The sequence below is a fragment of the Sinocyclocheilus grahami genome, unplaced genomic scaffold (genome assembly GCF_001515645.1).
Source record: "Sinocyclocheilus grahami isolate Dianchi unplaced genomic scaffold, SAMN03320097.WGS_v1.1 scaffold402.1, whole genome shotgun sequence".
Classification (NCBI taxonomy): Eukaryota; Metazoa; Chordata; class Actinopteri; order Cypriniformes; family Cyprinidae; genus Sinocyclocheilus; species Sinocyclocheilus grahami.
In genome coordinates, this window is record NW_015505581.1 from 676723 (window position 1) to 693008 (window position 16286).

General features: G+C 38.7%; 2 protein-coding genes across 4 annotated transcripts in view; both read right to left on the minus strand.

The window, feature by feature from the left end:
- Positions 1-5387, minus strand: part of LOC107550614 (glycogenin-1-like) — a 6184-nt gene extending 797 nt beyond the window's left edge. The window contains exons 1-6 of one of the 2 annotated variants that reach the window (XR_001604683.1): positions 5221-5387; positions 4889-5063; positions 4645-4807; positions 2956-3082; positions 2202-2421; positions 127-238 (exon numbers count right to left, since the gene is read on the minus strand). Coding sequence is in view for 1 of the 2 variants with exons in the window: in XM_016231933.1 (XP_016087419.1) it covers positions 2202-2421; positions 2956-3082; positions 4645-4807; positions 4889-5063; positions 5221-5372 (837 nt within the window). In the remaining variant the exon portion in view is untranslated. The remainder of the gene's footprint in view (positions 1-126; positions 239-2201; positions 2422-2955; positions 3083-4644; positions 4808-4888; positions 5064-5220) is intronic. The other variant, XM_016231933.1, reaches the window with a different exon arrangement.
- An 8346-nt stretch (positions 5388-13733) lies between these two features.
- LOC107550594 (type-1 angiotensin II receptor-like) overlaps positions 13734-16286 on the minus strand; it is a 3065-nt gene continuing 512 nt past the window's right edge. The window contains exons 1-2 of one of the 2 annotated variants that reach the window (XM_016231897.1): positions 15396-15565; positions 13734-15294 (exon numbers count right to left, since the gene is read on the minus strand). In XM_016231897.1, the coding sequence (XP_016087383.1) occupies positions 14168-15244 (1077 nt within the window). In that variant the 5' untranslated portion in view covers positions 15245-15294; positions 15396-15565 and the 3' untranslated portion in view covers positions 13734-14167. Of the gene's footprint in view, positions 15295-15395; positions 15566-16286 lie in introns of those variants that run through there. The other variant, XR_001604681.1, reaches the window with a different exon arrangement.

A 16286-nucleotide genomic window follows, 5' to 3' on the forward strand; every position in this document is an offset into this window, starting at 1 on the left:
GGGCGGGGGGGGGGGGGGGGGGGGGGGGGGGGGGGGGGGGAGAAATCAGGTGAAAATCACCAACAATAGAATTTTTGCATGTATTTAAGATTATAAAAGAAACTTATTTTAATAATAGTACAGTACATGAACCATGTCAGTTGATGGAAAGTCATTCAGGAAGAGATTTTTACCCAACACAACAGCATTTCTAACAATAGTTGTCGATTTAGGCTGCAATATCCCATGTGACACGAAACATTACATACAAATATATTCAGTTAAATAAAATTTAATGAACAAAGACCAAAACCACAGCAAGTGTTTTGTAAAATCATCTTGGGTCCATATTTGAAGTGAATTTACAGCAGAGTATGCCTCTCAGGGCATTTCCCAATTAGTGGACATTTTTCCATCCCATTACCAACTTGCTAAAATTATGAAGTCCCACCCCTAAACCTAGACTGTAGAAGGTTAAAGCATAAAGAGGCTGAAAACAGCTATCATGGTTTTCAAAACACCCCACTGATTGGCAAATGCCCACTTGTGTTTTAGAGAGATAACTACTTGCATCACCTTCTCAAATTTACCCAGGATACGCAATTCACCAGAGCCAAGACTAAACCAGTCAAGCTGTAGTCTTAATTATCAAGTCTTCGTTATAAAGGCTACTTCTTCACACTTTATAAATGCCCCAGTATACAGTACATGCCACTACTGACCACAGAACTGTAACTCAATTTTAAAATGAGAATTCAAAATTTAATCATTCAGACATTAGATTACTTCTTTATTTCTCTCTTCAGCTAAATAGAGAAGTAAACTTCATGTAAAGAGTTAGTTTTAGGTCAATGGAGGAAAAACAAAATTAGGCCCGTTTACTTGGTGTACTCTTGGTCTCAATGTCATATTTACCATTGTTCGTTAAATTTCAATAGGAATCCAAGGGTACGTTCACACTGTCAGTTTTTGGGATTGACAACTACATTTTCTTTACAGGTTTGAGTCTCGAAATGTCCCGTTCACACAGCAGCTTACAGTTGCGTTTGGAATACTGTCTAAAGCAGGGGTGTCCAAACTCGGGCCTGGAGGGCCGGTGTTCAGAGGAGATTAGCTCTAACCCCAATTAAACACCTGAACCAGATAATCAAGCTTTCACTAGGTATACTAGAAACTTAAAGGCAGGTGTGTTGAGGCAAGTTGTAGCTAAACTCTGCAGGACACTGGCCCACCAGGACCGAGTTTGGGCACCCCTGGTCTAAATGAACGTGTAACAGGAGTCAAGCCCGTATTCCTTACCAGGAACCATAGCGACAGTGCCCAAAAAGAGTCCAATCGAGCCGTGAGTTCTTTCGTCAAATCTTCATTAACCTACAGCAGCCTTTTAAATTTGGGTGGAGAGCGGAGTATTTGAGTCGCACGCAGAACACAAAACTGACGGGAGCAGCTCCGGTGGAAAACTGACGGGATCTAAAAATTTCAGATGACACGCAGCTAATTTCTCAATCACTGTAAATTACCGAAAACACACATGAAAACACATAACACACGGTAGACGCACGTTTGTGCAGCAGATCGGCTCTCTCACACTGCATGACGTGACAGACAACTAGTTGTCCAGCTCTGTTCCGTTCACACAGCGCGTGTGTTCCGAGAATGCGGTTGGGAGTCCTGAACATGTACAGGTGAGTTTGGTTACAGAATGCGGTTGTCACGCCTGTAAATAACCAAACTGTGTGTGAACATAACCGTATTAAGGACTCAAATACAGGACTGACAACCGTATTCTGCTGCTGTGTGAACGTGGCCCAAAATGATCTAGAATTTTTACATGAGAAAATGACTTCCCCATGCAAATTGTTCAAGTCATGCAGATTTGCTGCACTGACAACAAAAAGCTGCCTAGTTTGAAAGTGACTTCAGAAATCACAACAATATTGACAGCACACAACGGACCCCTTTTCACAGAAATTTTGCTAATGTGACCACACTTTTATTTTGCATGATTAGTGCATGCCATTGAAAAAAAATAAAACATTTGCCCTTATAATCTTATCGAAATTCAAAAAGAAACGACAATTGTTATTGAGCGCCTACTATAAAATTTAATTCAAATCTTAAATTTTTCCTTATTACATGTCCAATCGGACTCAGAACAACAAATAAATTCTAACAATACCTGCCAAAACTGCCTATATGATCATTGTGCCACTGCTGCTTACCTCGGTGCATCCGGAATGGAAGGGCTGGTCACCGTATTCCTCCTTCATGAGGGACAATACTGAAGAAGAGAAAAGCTCCCACCATTGCAGCAAGAAGTTGGGGTGCATGTCAGAAGCATCCTGGGACTGGCCCTTTAATGTTTTGCTTGTGGCGTCATAACTGTAATCCCACGGTTTGACTTTGCCAAGGAAATGAACTACCTTGGCATCACGGCCGTATCTAAGGGAATAAGGAATGGTCAGTTGGGATTTAGAAATCCCAAACACTTGCCAACCAGGAAGTACTAAAGAGGGACCTGCCAATAATCCTACAATCACATACAATACACTGTTCAACATTTAAAATAAATAAAACCTGCCTCCTATAAACATCCAGTTTTAATAAAGCAGAGGTTAGTCACAGGAATATTCAAGATATGTCAGTTTGTGGCATTCAGATGGAAAATGTACATATAAATTAGATCCTAATGAGAGCTTGACTAACCAGAGAACAGTATGTGTTGCTCATGGAAAAAAAGATCATGTAACAATCTATTCAAAATGGCATTTAGGCTCCGTGTAAAGACCCTAAAATAGCCCCACTATTTTTGGAGGGCAGTATGTATTTGGAAATTGATGTGCAAGGCCAGGAACAGAAAGGATTTCTGGTGCTGGATTCAGATCGTTACAATGTTGCTGTGTGATTGGGCTTTCATTTGACCTTGGCACACTTCATGCAAACTCTGACAAATCTATCATGTTACATCTCACTCACTGCTTGAATGCTGGGAGATAGGTGTAGATGGCGATACTGCTGAGGTTGTAGATGAAAGGAAGGTGTTTTGAAATGTCTGCTGTTGCCCAATCACTGAAGAAGCTATTGAGAATGCCCTGATCCCCACCTGATGAAAACAAGTCAAACAAACAAGAGGTTTCAGGTGCTTCACTGTGATTTGAAAAATATTTACAGGAGGTTGTAATCTTCCTTAAACAGATGAAGCAATGAGCAGTTACGCAAACTCAGCCTTTGATGGGGTGGGGGGGTTGGGGACATGTAAGATTGCTTCAGGAGACACTTGCTTAGCTGTTTGCTTAACGTTGACCCTTGCTTTTACAAAGGGTATGCAAGCAAAGAAAACTAACCTCAGTCTAGTTGACCTCAGGTTATCAGTGAACAGGAGACTAGCGTTGCATATGAAAAGCACATGATGTCCTATACATGACAAAACTATGACTGAGAACATGTTAAAAGTTAGTTATAGTTCAATCTAACACGAAGATTCTGTCATTAATTATGGAATCCTCGTGTCATTCCATTCCCATAAGATTTTTATAATCGAAACCCAAAATATATTTTTAAAAATCAAAGATTTCTGGACTACTAAAAGTCCAAAAAGTTAATAAAACGATTATAAAAAGATGAAAAATCTTATGGGTTTGGAACATGAGGGTGAGTAAATGACAACATTAATTTTTGAGTGAATGTCTCACTAGTAGAAGTCAGACATTTTCAGACATTCAGAGAGAAGCCATAGGCTGTATAGCATGGTGACTGGGACTAATCAAATCACATTACAAGAACCCTCTGAATGTTGTGCTACATAAATAGAAAGACAACAAAACATGACTAGGCAATAGTTTTTTTTTTTTTAAACTCCGAGTGATACGGAGATGAAACAAATACAACTGCCTCCAAGACCTTCAAAACAGAGGCCTACTGATAACATCTGAGGCTCAATTCTTTGTTCAAGATTAGATCTCCAACTAAAAAGCAAACTACAGAAAGAGAGTCCTTTTCAACAATAATTTGGGTTAGACATTAAAGAACAGGAATATTGAAGTGACAAAACAGTATCTCTTAATACATAATTGGTCAGAAAAATGGACTGGAATTGAACATGCACTTGCATGTAATCCGGTATAAATAATGACAGTTCCAGTACAGTACAACCAAATTGATTTCACAAGGGTTTAGCAGGAGTCTCTCATTTGAGAGGCCTTTGATTACTTAATCCTACACAGAGCCTAGGAATAACTCCCTCGGCTGGCGGGTGGCGCGCACCCCCCCCCCCCCCCCCCCCACACCACCACACCGCTGACTTGAGAGTCTGGGCTGACTTCAAGAGCTGTGCAGCGCACAGCGTGATTAACTGCAGCTTGCCCGTTACAAAAAAAACCCAGAGCCACCTTGTGTTCTGCTTATATGCCTTATAAAGAACTCACTCATGGTCACGCTGAACTCTAGCAAGTTTGCTCAACTCTTTCACAAGCCAGGGTTTGAATATCTTATATTCATGCTGGAGGACCAGAACCCTATTTTCGAATGAATTCCACAGTATATGGTTAAAGTTATTTTCCAAAACATTATGCAATGCAGTTATGCAGCCCTCCGTTTAAGGATGGAAATGTTAAAACACCCCCTATAGCTTCTTAAATTTAACAACACTAAAGAAGTGTCACTTGCCATCAAAGCTGCCATTCTCTGAGCAGGTGGTGAGAAGCTTCCCATAAGTCTCGTTGGAGGGACGGAAGACGAACACACCAGAGTTGAAGCAATCAGGCCAGCCGGGATCTGGTGCAGCAGAGAGCTCCTCTCGCTCAAATAACTCATCTATGTTAGACAAAACCTAGAGAGAAGAGGGAAGACCAATGAAAGCCCCTCAAAGACATTATGAAAACATCATGACCAACATCGAGACAGCACTCACTAGAGTATCTGCATCCATAAACACGCATTTGGAGTATTCTGTAAGAGTCCAGCCGTGGAGTTTGGTGAAGGTGACGCCCAGGTCAGGTCTCTTCATCATGGCCAAGTGTGCAGCATCCCCACTGTCCAGCACATCCACCAGCCTGACCTCATCATAGACCTTACGAAGCACTGCTCTGCAATGTAGCACACAGAGCACAAAGTGAGACTGATTGATCTATAGATCACACTTCTGCAGTGTGGACAACAAATACCCTATACGACAGAACACAAAGCAGTTGAAAACCAACTCATTTACTTAAGCTGTGCTACAAAAGACAGCAAGCACTCTACCTGGAGGGTTCCGAGACATGGGGGCCAATCAGGGCCACTAGTTTCTTCGATGTGTTGTGGTTCCTCAAGGACTTGCCAAGTACCATTGCTCCTTTGGCATAATTGTCAGTTGTGGCGAGGGTGACAAAAGCCTGGTCTATATTAACATACATAAAAACACACCATCACTTACTTTTTATGCATTCTAATTTAAGTAACATCTTTATATTGCACATGCAAAATTACCATTTTCCACCTTAAGAGGGCAGCCAATTTTATTTTATTTTTTTAACTTGGACGTGCCTGACACCGGAAGCCTTGCACAGAAAGAGTGCAGAAAAAGTTTATGCTGCTTAATATTGCAAACTAGTGTTTGTCATTTTAATTTGTCACAATCACAAGCAAGCCTGTTTATGGTGTAAAAAGTTTGTTAACTGCACTGTTATTCTTCTTGTTGTTTAATAATTTAGCTAACGAATAAGAAGTTGTGTACATTCACAGGAAATACATCATATTGAAAATACAACAGTTAATTCAAATCCTTAAATTTGATTAGCCAAGCAGCTTTTCAAGAGGGCTGATATTTAATATAACAGCACTGGGACTTCCATACTAGTCCTAGACCATATTAGCAATGTTCCCTCTAATTTTTTTTTCTTGCTGAGAAAATCCTATTTCCCTATTGGGCGGATAATTTCGGCCACCTGAGTAAAAACATTCTTTATACCAGAGCTATACAGCGCGCGCACACACAAAAAAAAAGTGTGTAACTTAACTTTAATGTGCCATTTATATTTGATTTGACCCTTGATGTAACTAAATTACGTACATTTTAGGTTACCTGAGAATTTGTTTTACAGTGCTATTACCAAGAAATTATATATTTTTTTAAATCTCACACAGAATTAAAAAAAATATATATATAATATTAGCTAATATGAAAAAAAATGAAGCCGTTATTTCTCATGAATTCCCTTTTGAGGTCAATTATTCATTAGGCTTATAATATAATATAAAAACAAAATATTTTCAATAGATATTTACAAAAAAACGTGAACGTGAATTATTTTACAGATATCTAAAACATCCCCTTGTAGTAGAGCAGGGGTCCTCAACGATTTTAGGCAATAGAGGCATTGAGCAGAGACCACCAATACAAAATGTGTCAAACAGAATTAAGCATATAAACTTCGATATTAATAGAAACTAACCAGATTATGATTAAATTATATTAAGATCAGAACTATGCACATTATTGTTGTTGCACATGCATCACTGTCTGTATATTACTTTTCATTGTTAAAACGGACTTTTATGCATCAAAACAAAATGTCATGATAAAAATCACAATTCATTTGCTTCCAGTTGTGAATTATTTTAATGGACTTGTAGAGTCATACATTTTAATTGTACTAATCAGATTAACAAATAAGCATTTACCTGGACTTTAGCTAAAACTTCATTTTAGTTTTAGATGGACAGTTAAGAATCAAATTATTGAGTCACTAAAATTGAGGGTTCTATAGTAAAGTGTAGATGTAATATACAAGCAACAGAAATGTACAGGGAGACATTTAAGATAAGATTATTTACAAGTCATTACTTTTAGAAATAACTGGAATAGAATTTCTAAAAATATTTGATTTTGATATATATATATATATATATATATATATATATATATATACACACACACACACACACATACATACATACACACACACATACACAGGTGCATCTCAAATTAGAATGTCGTGGAAAAGTTCATTTCAGTAATTCAACTCAAATTGTGAAACTAGTGTTTTAAATCAATTCAATGCACACAGACTGAAGTAGTTTAAGTCTTCTCAACAAATTAGAATATGGTGACATGCCAATCAGCTAATCAACTCAAAACACCTGCAAAGGTTTCCTGAGCCTTCAAAATGGTCTCTCAGTTTGGTTCACTAGGCTACACAATCATGGGGAAGACTGCTGATCAATAGTACCACTTGCGGCACCAGCACAATAATACTCAGCAAAATATCATCTAATCTTCATCGATAAAATCCCAGAAAATAGAGATATGTCAATATCGCACACCCCTAATTCGACCCACACACGAATTTCCACCTAATGACTGCGAATAATTTTTCAGAAGAAGTGTATTTTTTAAATATTTTTCACAAAACAGTCAAATCATATATCACAAGAAAGCTCTTATTCTCAGGAATTTATTTATTATTTAATTGTGTGACTATCACAGATCGAACATTCAGATGCATCACATTCCTACTCGCACAATTGCTTCAGTCAGCCGCAAACAGCCAAAAACTCTGTATTAACTTTTAGGTTAGGATCTCTTCTTTCAAACGGGACCATTGTCACGGTGGAGAGGACGCTTGTTTGGTGAGCACATATGAGTGCTTTTGCTCCATTTTTTATAGAATCATTATTTTGAAACGTAAAGTTCAGTACAGGATGTGTTTCAGTAAATATACATGGATATTACAGTGCTGTTTATACACAGCTATTTCTTTGTTTCACATTCTGAAGACCAGATAGCAGCCACGAGCTCATGGCAGAAGCAGTTAGCGTGGAGCTAGCGGCACAGCTCGCGTCTGATCTCCAGGCAGGATGCGGATGCTGATAGAGGTAGGATGCTGATGCAGAGATTATGCAGGGGACTAAAATGAAGCACATAAATGGAATGATATAAAGCTGTAGGATGTGGATTCAGTTTTAGAATTTAATAAACCACATGGATTTTACAATTTATAGAGTCTTGTGTCTCCTGAAAGAAAAAAAATTTGTATAAAACACAATTTGGTATAATTCGCTTATGCCATTTTGTATATTACCACTTGGACAAACAATTAAAATAAATTAAGTCAATAATCAAGAAAAGTGCTATGGCACATAGTAAAATAGGATTCTGGGGGCAATATGTTTTATAAAAACGTTTTTTGCAAAGGAAACTCAAAAAGATACTTTTAGATGCAAAAAAGGGACAATTTTACTCCCTTCGGTTACAATTCAATAACTCCTGTTTAGAAGCTGTTATTTGAAAGATTCTTTTTTCTGGTACATCTTGGCACCTAGTGGAATCAAACAATATAAGTTGCAGGGAGCTGGAGCAAACTGTAAATGTCTTGGAGTTTTGTTACTGTTGTGTGCTCATCATCCGCTATTTCCACCACTTAATCAAGCCACTCTTCTTTAAGATGATTTATTTTATTTTTTTACATGATGTTTTATTTCACATGTCATTAGTGGTTAGCTCTTGTGTTGAGTTACGGCCGATATGAGCCTGTTGCCGATATATCGGTATCGGCAAATATGCCGCCGATATGACATTTTTTTTACAGAACATAACGCAGATAAAATGCTTGAAATGGTGTAATTACTTAGTTCGTCCAGCAGAGCACGCTCCATTGTTTGCTACTGGCGACCTGGATGAAACACTTTAAAGCTCAAGTCCATGGAAAACCATTGAAACTTTGAACGGCCATATCTCCGTAATGGCAAATCTGCACCAAATTCGGGGGATCCCTTCAGCTTGAGGAACCCTCTCGAATGTGAATCGAGTGTACGTCTAGAGGCCCACTTTCGAATGAGACCACCCCCATGTCGATAGCCCCCGGGGTTTGGGAGTTACGGGTGGTTAAATTCACGGTCCAGCACCGACTGATCAAGCGATCCCGGGGGGCTACCGACACGCGGAGGGTGACCCGAAGGGATCCCCCGAATTTGGTGGAGATCCGCTAGGATCTCTTCTTTCAAACGGGACCATTGTCACGGTGGAGAGGACGCTTGTTTGGTGAGCACATATGAGTGCTTTTGCTCCATTTTTTATAGAATCATTATTTTGAAACGTAAAGTTCAGTACAGGATGTGTTTCAGTAAATATACATGGATATTACAGTGCTGTTTATACACAGCTATTTCTTTGTTTCACATTCTGAAGACCAGATAGCAGCCACGAGCTCATGGCAGAAGCAGTTAGCGTGGAGCTAGCGGCACAGCTCGCGTCTGATCTCCAGGCAGGATGCGGATGCTGATAGAGGTAGGATGCTGATGCAGAGATTATGCAGGGGACTAAAATGAAGCACATAAATGGAATGATATAAAGCTGTAGGATGTGGATTCAGTTTTAGAATTTAATAAACCACATGGATTTTACAATTTATAGAGTCTTGTGTCTCCTGAAAGAAAAAAAATTTGTATAAAACACAATTTGGTATAATTCGCTTATGCCATTTTGTATATTACCACTTGGACAAACAATTAAAATAAATTAAGTCAATAATCAAGAAAAGTGCTATGGCACATAGTAAAATAGGATTCTGGGGGCAATATGTTTTATAAAAACGTTTTTTGCAAAGGAAACTCAAAAAGATACTTTTAGATGCAAAAAAGGGACAATTTTACTCCCTTCGGTTACAATTCAATAACTCCTGTTTAGAAGCTGTTATTTGAAAGATTCTTTTTTCTGGTACATCTTGGCACCTAGTGGAATCAAACAATATAAGTTGCAGGGAGCTGGAGCAAACTGTAAATGTCTTGGAGTTTTGTTACTGTTGTGTGCTCATCATCCGCTATTTCCACCACTTAATCAAGCCACTCTTCTTTAAAACATGATGATTTATTTTATTTTTTTACATGATGTTTTATTTCACATGTCATTAGTGGTTAGCTCTTGTGTTGAGTTACGGCCGATATGAGCCTGTTGCCGATATATCGGTATCGGCAAATATGCCGCCGATATGACATTTTTTTTACAGAACATAACACAGATACGAATGAGACCACCCCCATGTCGATAGCCCCCGGGGTTTGGGAGTTACGGGTGGTTAAATTCACGGTCCAGCACCGACTGATCAAGCGATCCCGGGGGGCTACCGACACGCGGAGGGTGACCCGAAGGGATCCCCCGAATTTGGTGGAGATCCGCCGGCGCATTCGCTAGATAGTGACACCAGTCAACACTTTCACTTCAGTAAGGACTTGTTCAAGCAGCAGCATTCATGTGTTGTCTTATTCGACCGTAAGTGCCCTGCGAAGTGGACTTCACATGAAATTCCGCCATGATTCCAGTTCCAAGGGAACATACACGTTACATTCAAAGGGCATTAAAGTGCGCGAGACGTGAATTTATATTGTATTTATTTACAGAGGTATATTATGTCACACTGCTCTAGTAAGTTTCGTCTGTGTGTGAAGACAGTAGCGCAAATCTAATTGAATTGAAGTTGAATAAACTTCAACTTTACAGTTCAGTGCACTGATGTCAGACTCATTTTGGATAATAAAGTTTTTCTATTTATGTATATCAGGGGCAGCGTTTCCTTATGGCAGAGTATGGCAGTTGCCATAACCTAGCCCAGTCAGGTGTGCGGTGAAAAATTATCCAAACAAACGTCACATCTCTATTACAATTCGTTATTATTAAATAATAAAAATCAGAGGGTTTTACAAATATTTAACCAATGCTATTACAAAGGGCTTGTCAGTAAAACTTTGTAACGCCGTTGAATCCTCAAGTTCTCAGCAAAACCTCATAACTTCACCCCGCCTCCATTCAGCTTGACGCGCCGTGCACAGCCTGGAGACAGATCTGCACTTTTTCACAATGCAAGGGTAAATAAATAACTGATGTTTTAATAGTACAGCGTTTTCTTCAAACACCATGTCTGTAAAGGGTAATGTTTTTGTGTGTTTGAAGAGCGGAAAAGTAGGTTAATGGCCGTCTAGCCAAAAGACCTACACTTTTGTACATTTTAAATATCCTGTGCATAAGCACTTATGAGATTTTGGCCAAGTGTATTAAACAAGAAAAACTAAGCGCCCATATAGCAACAATAATTTAACGTTATATAACCTGTAAAAGTTGATGAAAGCATATAATGTGATGCACTTGCCGTTCTATTGACAGACAAAACACAGATCTCCTCATTCGCCGGCCAAAAACCTTGTTAGCTCCATTTGAGCTTGTTTTTCATATAGCCTGTTAAGTGCAAGCGCAATGATATTACGCAGTGCCTGAAAATAGTCCCCAGCTAGGTAACTTCCAATAAGCCTATTTTCAGGCGCTGCGTAATATTATTGCGCCTGCTGCACCCATGGTACAGCAGCAAAGTTCCCTGATTATTACGCCGGAATGAGAGTATAGTTCCTAGCCATATCGGCCAAGAAAATCCCTACTTTTCATTTTCCGTCAGCCTTAGTACACGATGTAACTACAGAAGTCAAGTTTTAAATAGGAAAAATATAGAAACTCTTTGGCCATTTTTGAGTGAGATGCTAACGGTCTAATCAGATTCAATGATATATTCTATGCTAAGCTACAGCTAAAAGTGCTACCGCCAGACCCGGAGATCGGCTGAATGGATTTGAAAACGGTAAAACTCAACTGTTTAACTCTAGGGGAGTTGGAAAATGAGCCTATTTTCAAAAAGAGTGGAGTGTTCCTTTAAAGCATGCATACTTCTATGGTACTAATATGCTCCCTTTTAAGGTATAGTTACACCTATAGTTACTATATTTTATTTCTGACAGTGTAAACAAAAAAAGGCCTATGAAATGTTAAAAAAAAACATGGCTTTAAAATCTAATATTAAGGGAGTACAATTACTGATTATATTCTTTGAATAATTTAAAAGATCAGTTTAGTTTATATAGGTATCGATATTGACGATACTGGGCTTGAAAATATCGGTATCGGATCGAAAATAAAATAAGAGGTATCGCCCCTCCCTATTAACCGCTTTCACCAACTCTATAGCGACACCAACTCTATAGCGGTTTGCCCGAGCACTGCGATTATTTTGCATTTACTAGAATTCAATCAAATGGCGTCCCCAACTCATCTTTGCGTGTGTCCTGTGCGCAGCTTAAAGCTAATATTGCATACTAGTGAGAAAAAACAGAGTGGAGTTACAACCGAACGATAACAGAACGTTTTGGGCTAAGTAGAGGAACTATATGTCCGTATGTCCGTGCATCCAGACCGGGTTTCCATCGGAGCGTTGCTTGGCGAAACCTAAAACGATGCTTCGGCAATGCATCTTGTAGAACTATTTTTGTTGTTAAAGAAGAAATATATAACTGGTCAATTTTTGTCAGAAATTTTACTCTACCATATAAAATAAGACAACACGCGGTCAGCTTTGATCGAGGAAAATAAATATATATATTAATACATAAATATACATTAAATACAAAATACGATAAAGTTGTTTATTGTTGTAGGTACTTGTTTATTTGCCACAAAACGTGGAGAATAATGCGAATTATTTTGTGTGCCATTGACTATTTGCATTAACTGATGCACTAGTACATGTTAGAGAAACTGATCACAATACATCAGAGCAAAAGAAAACGCGCTTTAAATGCTGTATTCGCCGTGTGATAGACAGATCACTTATGATACAACTTGGATGCATTGACTAAGTAATAAAGCGCTGGCATGGACTCTCAACAGAAATCGAAGTGACAATCTAACGGCAGCTCTTCCTGCATGTCAGGCCAGTGAATGCTACCGTAAACACTGACTGCGCACCAAACAACTGCGTACGAGAGGCGACCAGGCCCTTCACGCAGTAAACCAAGCGCTAAACTGTGTATATCGTCAAATATTAGAGGACAACACAGTCTACGCAAAGCTGAAACCAAATTTCAGCTCAGTTAAAAACATTGGGAGACATTACGCCACGAAACTCATTTTCAGGTACGATCTGAGATACAATGAGCTAGTTATGCATACGTTTAAGTATGTCATTTAAAATAATAAAAGTTTTCATTTCATGTTCAAATGCAGTTGGAAGTTCCTCTTTTGTCTCATAGCAGTAACAAGTGAATTTTGTCTCCTTAACTTTTTCATTTGATGCCATTTAGTGATCAAAAAAATCCTCGAATTAGTCATTACGTTGAGGATACTTAATAGATTTAATTTTTGTTTTCCTGTTAAAAGACACAACATACATTTTCAGACTCAAGTACATTAGGCTTATATAGAACAGCATGTTGCAAAATGCCATTTCTCCGAAGAATAAACTGTTTTACCAGCCTACTAAATGACAGAGTGGTGAAAGAAAAAGAAAACTTTTATCAGATGATCATTTGTATCAAGAGTAAACAGCGGTGACCATGATAGCACAGCATATGTAAAAACTAACATATCTTGTTAGATCCCATGCCATAGTCTAATCCAGGGGTTTTCAAACTGGGGTCCAGGGGCCCTCAGGGTGCCACAAGGGAGTGCTAGGAAGTTTGTGGAAAAGTAGTGTAAAAATAGTAAATTAATTACATTTGTTTAAATAAATAAGATTACAGAACTCAACACTATTACCGTTTCATTCTGTTTTGTTAAGACTGGTCAGACTATCATAGTGAATTCATAAATGAATAACACAAAATTATTACTGTCAATAAATTACGTCTGTGTAGGAAAAAATGCAGTTTATAGAAACTTATTGTTAATTTAATATTAAGGTAATGTATAAAATATTTGAATTATATATCAATTATAAATTGATAAACCAAGAGTTGCCTTTTATATTTTAGAAAGGAGGTCTCTCGGAAGGAGATCATCATATTTGGGGGTATGTGACTAAAAAGTTTGTAAACCCCTGGTCTAATCAGTGGAGCAATGAGACACAGGAACCCATTTAGGATTAAAAACAGTAAACATACTGCTGTTCAATGTGTAGAATGATTAAAATTTCATTAATTTATCACACTGGTGGAAAATACAGCATTTCACAATATTCAGCATACACAAATCACACTTTAACAGCTTATATGGATGAAATATGTATTTTCAGCATGTTTTGGTCCTTTGGCGAGGAAGGTGAAAAGTTAACTTAACACTTGATAAGATGAATCACTATATTTTGTTCCCATTCCAGTATCAAGTGACAACACAATAAGCAAGAGTCATCTTCTGAATTGAATCAGTGAGTTTAGAAGATGATTCATCCTGTTTTTCTCATGTGGCTTGAGGTAGTGAGGACGGTTTATTGATGGAGAGTTGGAATGACACCGAGGCTTGATACGAGAGAGAGCTCATCTTGGTACTGAGGGTGGGGTGAGAGGCCACAGAAGTCGAGGAACACCTCAAGAGCTTCAGCAAGTTCCTGCGAAAGTTCTTCCCAACAAAACCGTACAGGATTGGGTTCATACAGCTGTTGAAAAAGGCAATACAAATGGTGAACGGCATTACGGTGTCAATGATCTCAATGACATCGCAGTTGGTGATCACTTTCAGCAGAACAAGCATGTTCATGAAGTTGAAGATCTGATGAGGTGTCCAGCAAAGGAAAAACGACAGCATGGCAGCAGCCAGCATGCTCAACACCTCGTCCCCTTTCGATCTCGAATTCCTCTGAATGTCCCGTGCTTTGAGCAGAGACCGACCGATCAGGCAGTAGCATGTGAGGATGATGGTGATGGGCAGAAGGAACCCAAGAACACTCTTTATCAGACTGAGAGCTGCCAGCACATTGCGAAGATCTTCTCCGTCTAGGATGCCACATACAGTGACATTGTTATGCTGGATAAAATGGGTCCTACGGATAACGGCTGTGGGAAGGCTTAAAAGAAAAGCCACTACCCAAACCAAGACGCACGTCACACGGGCGTACACCACCGTACGGCACCGGCGGGACCTGACGGGATGAACGATGGCCAGATACCGGTCAATGCCGAGAGCAGTGAGGAAAAAAATACTAGTATATAGATTAAGGAGGATCATCCCAGCAATGGCTTTACATAGGAAGTCTCCAAAGAGCCAGTGGTAGCCTGTTGCAGTGTATACGGCCCAAATAGGCAGGGTGAGGAGGAAAGTCAAGTCGGACACTGCTAAGTTCAAAACAAATATGTTTGCAACGGTCTTCATCTTAAAACAGTAGTAGATGACAGCGACTACCAAACTGTTGCCTACAATTCCGATGATAAAGTTGCAGCTATAGACTACTGGTATGAACGTGAAGATGAAATTGTGGTGCCCGGTCATGTTACACGTGAGCTTGAGTCCCACATTAGCGTCGGCTGTTATGTTGTCCATTTTGGAGATCCGTCTTTCACAGCCTAAAAAGCTGCATCACTAAAGGAGCCCTATAAGAACAGAATGGGAACAGATGGTTAATATGGCTAAAAGTTTCATGCAATTTCTCATAAGGTAATTTTTTTTTCCATTTGAAAGATGCATTACTTACAACAAACACTAGATGTCTCTCTGCTCATATTATTTAGGAGCTTGTTGATTTTGGATAACAGCAACTAGATTGAATGTACTTCAACAGCTCCTTCCAGTTCTATTGAAAATTAGCTAAATCTGGTACAATGCATTAAATGCAAACATTTATGCTAAATATTGTACATGGTTCCTGATAGATAGATAGATCGATCGATCGATCGATCGATCGATCGATCGATCGATCGATCGATCGATCGATATACAGTATATATCATATACAAGTAGTAGAGGACACCATCATCCGTCCATCACAAATGCCATAGACATCAGCAGGATTATCCATAACCACCTGAAAGCAAGAACCAAACGCAGACATATTTTACAAATTACTGTTGTAATGTAATACGTGCAGTATTTAATGCTTTATTACACTTCAGTTGAACACAATCACTTTATAAAACAAAAACAAAGTTGAGATGATTTTGTATTAAAACATTCTTAACATTTGTGTTTAGAGCTTAAGCTACAGTTACTAACTAGTTTCACATTTATATATGTCTGTATATCACATCATGCTCAAACTGTTTTGACACACAACTAATATTACTAATATTCAAACTGTTTTAGTCATCAAATATCATATACAGTATATATCATATACAAGTAGTAGAGGACACCATCATCCGTCCATCACAAATGCCATAGACATCAGCAGGATTATCCATAACCACCTGAAAGCAAGAACCAAACGCAGACATATTTTACAAATTACTGTTGTAATGTAATACAGAGCATTTGTAACAGGTTTCTGTAGGCCTTCGCTTGCAAGTTCACTGCGACGTCCATCCATAAATCTGTGCAGATCTAAACGGCTCTTGATTTCCTTGAGAAAATGTTTAGATTATGTGAT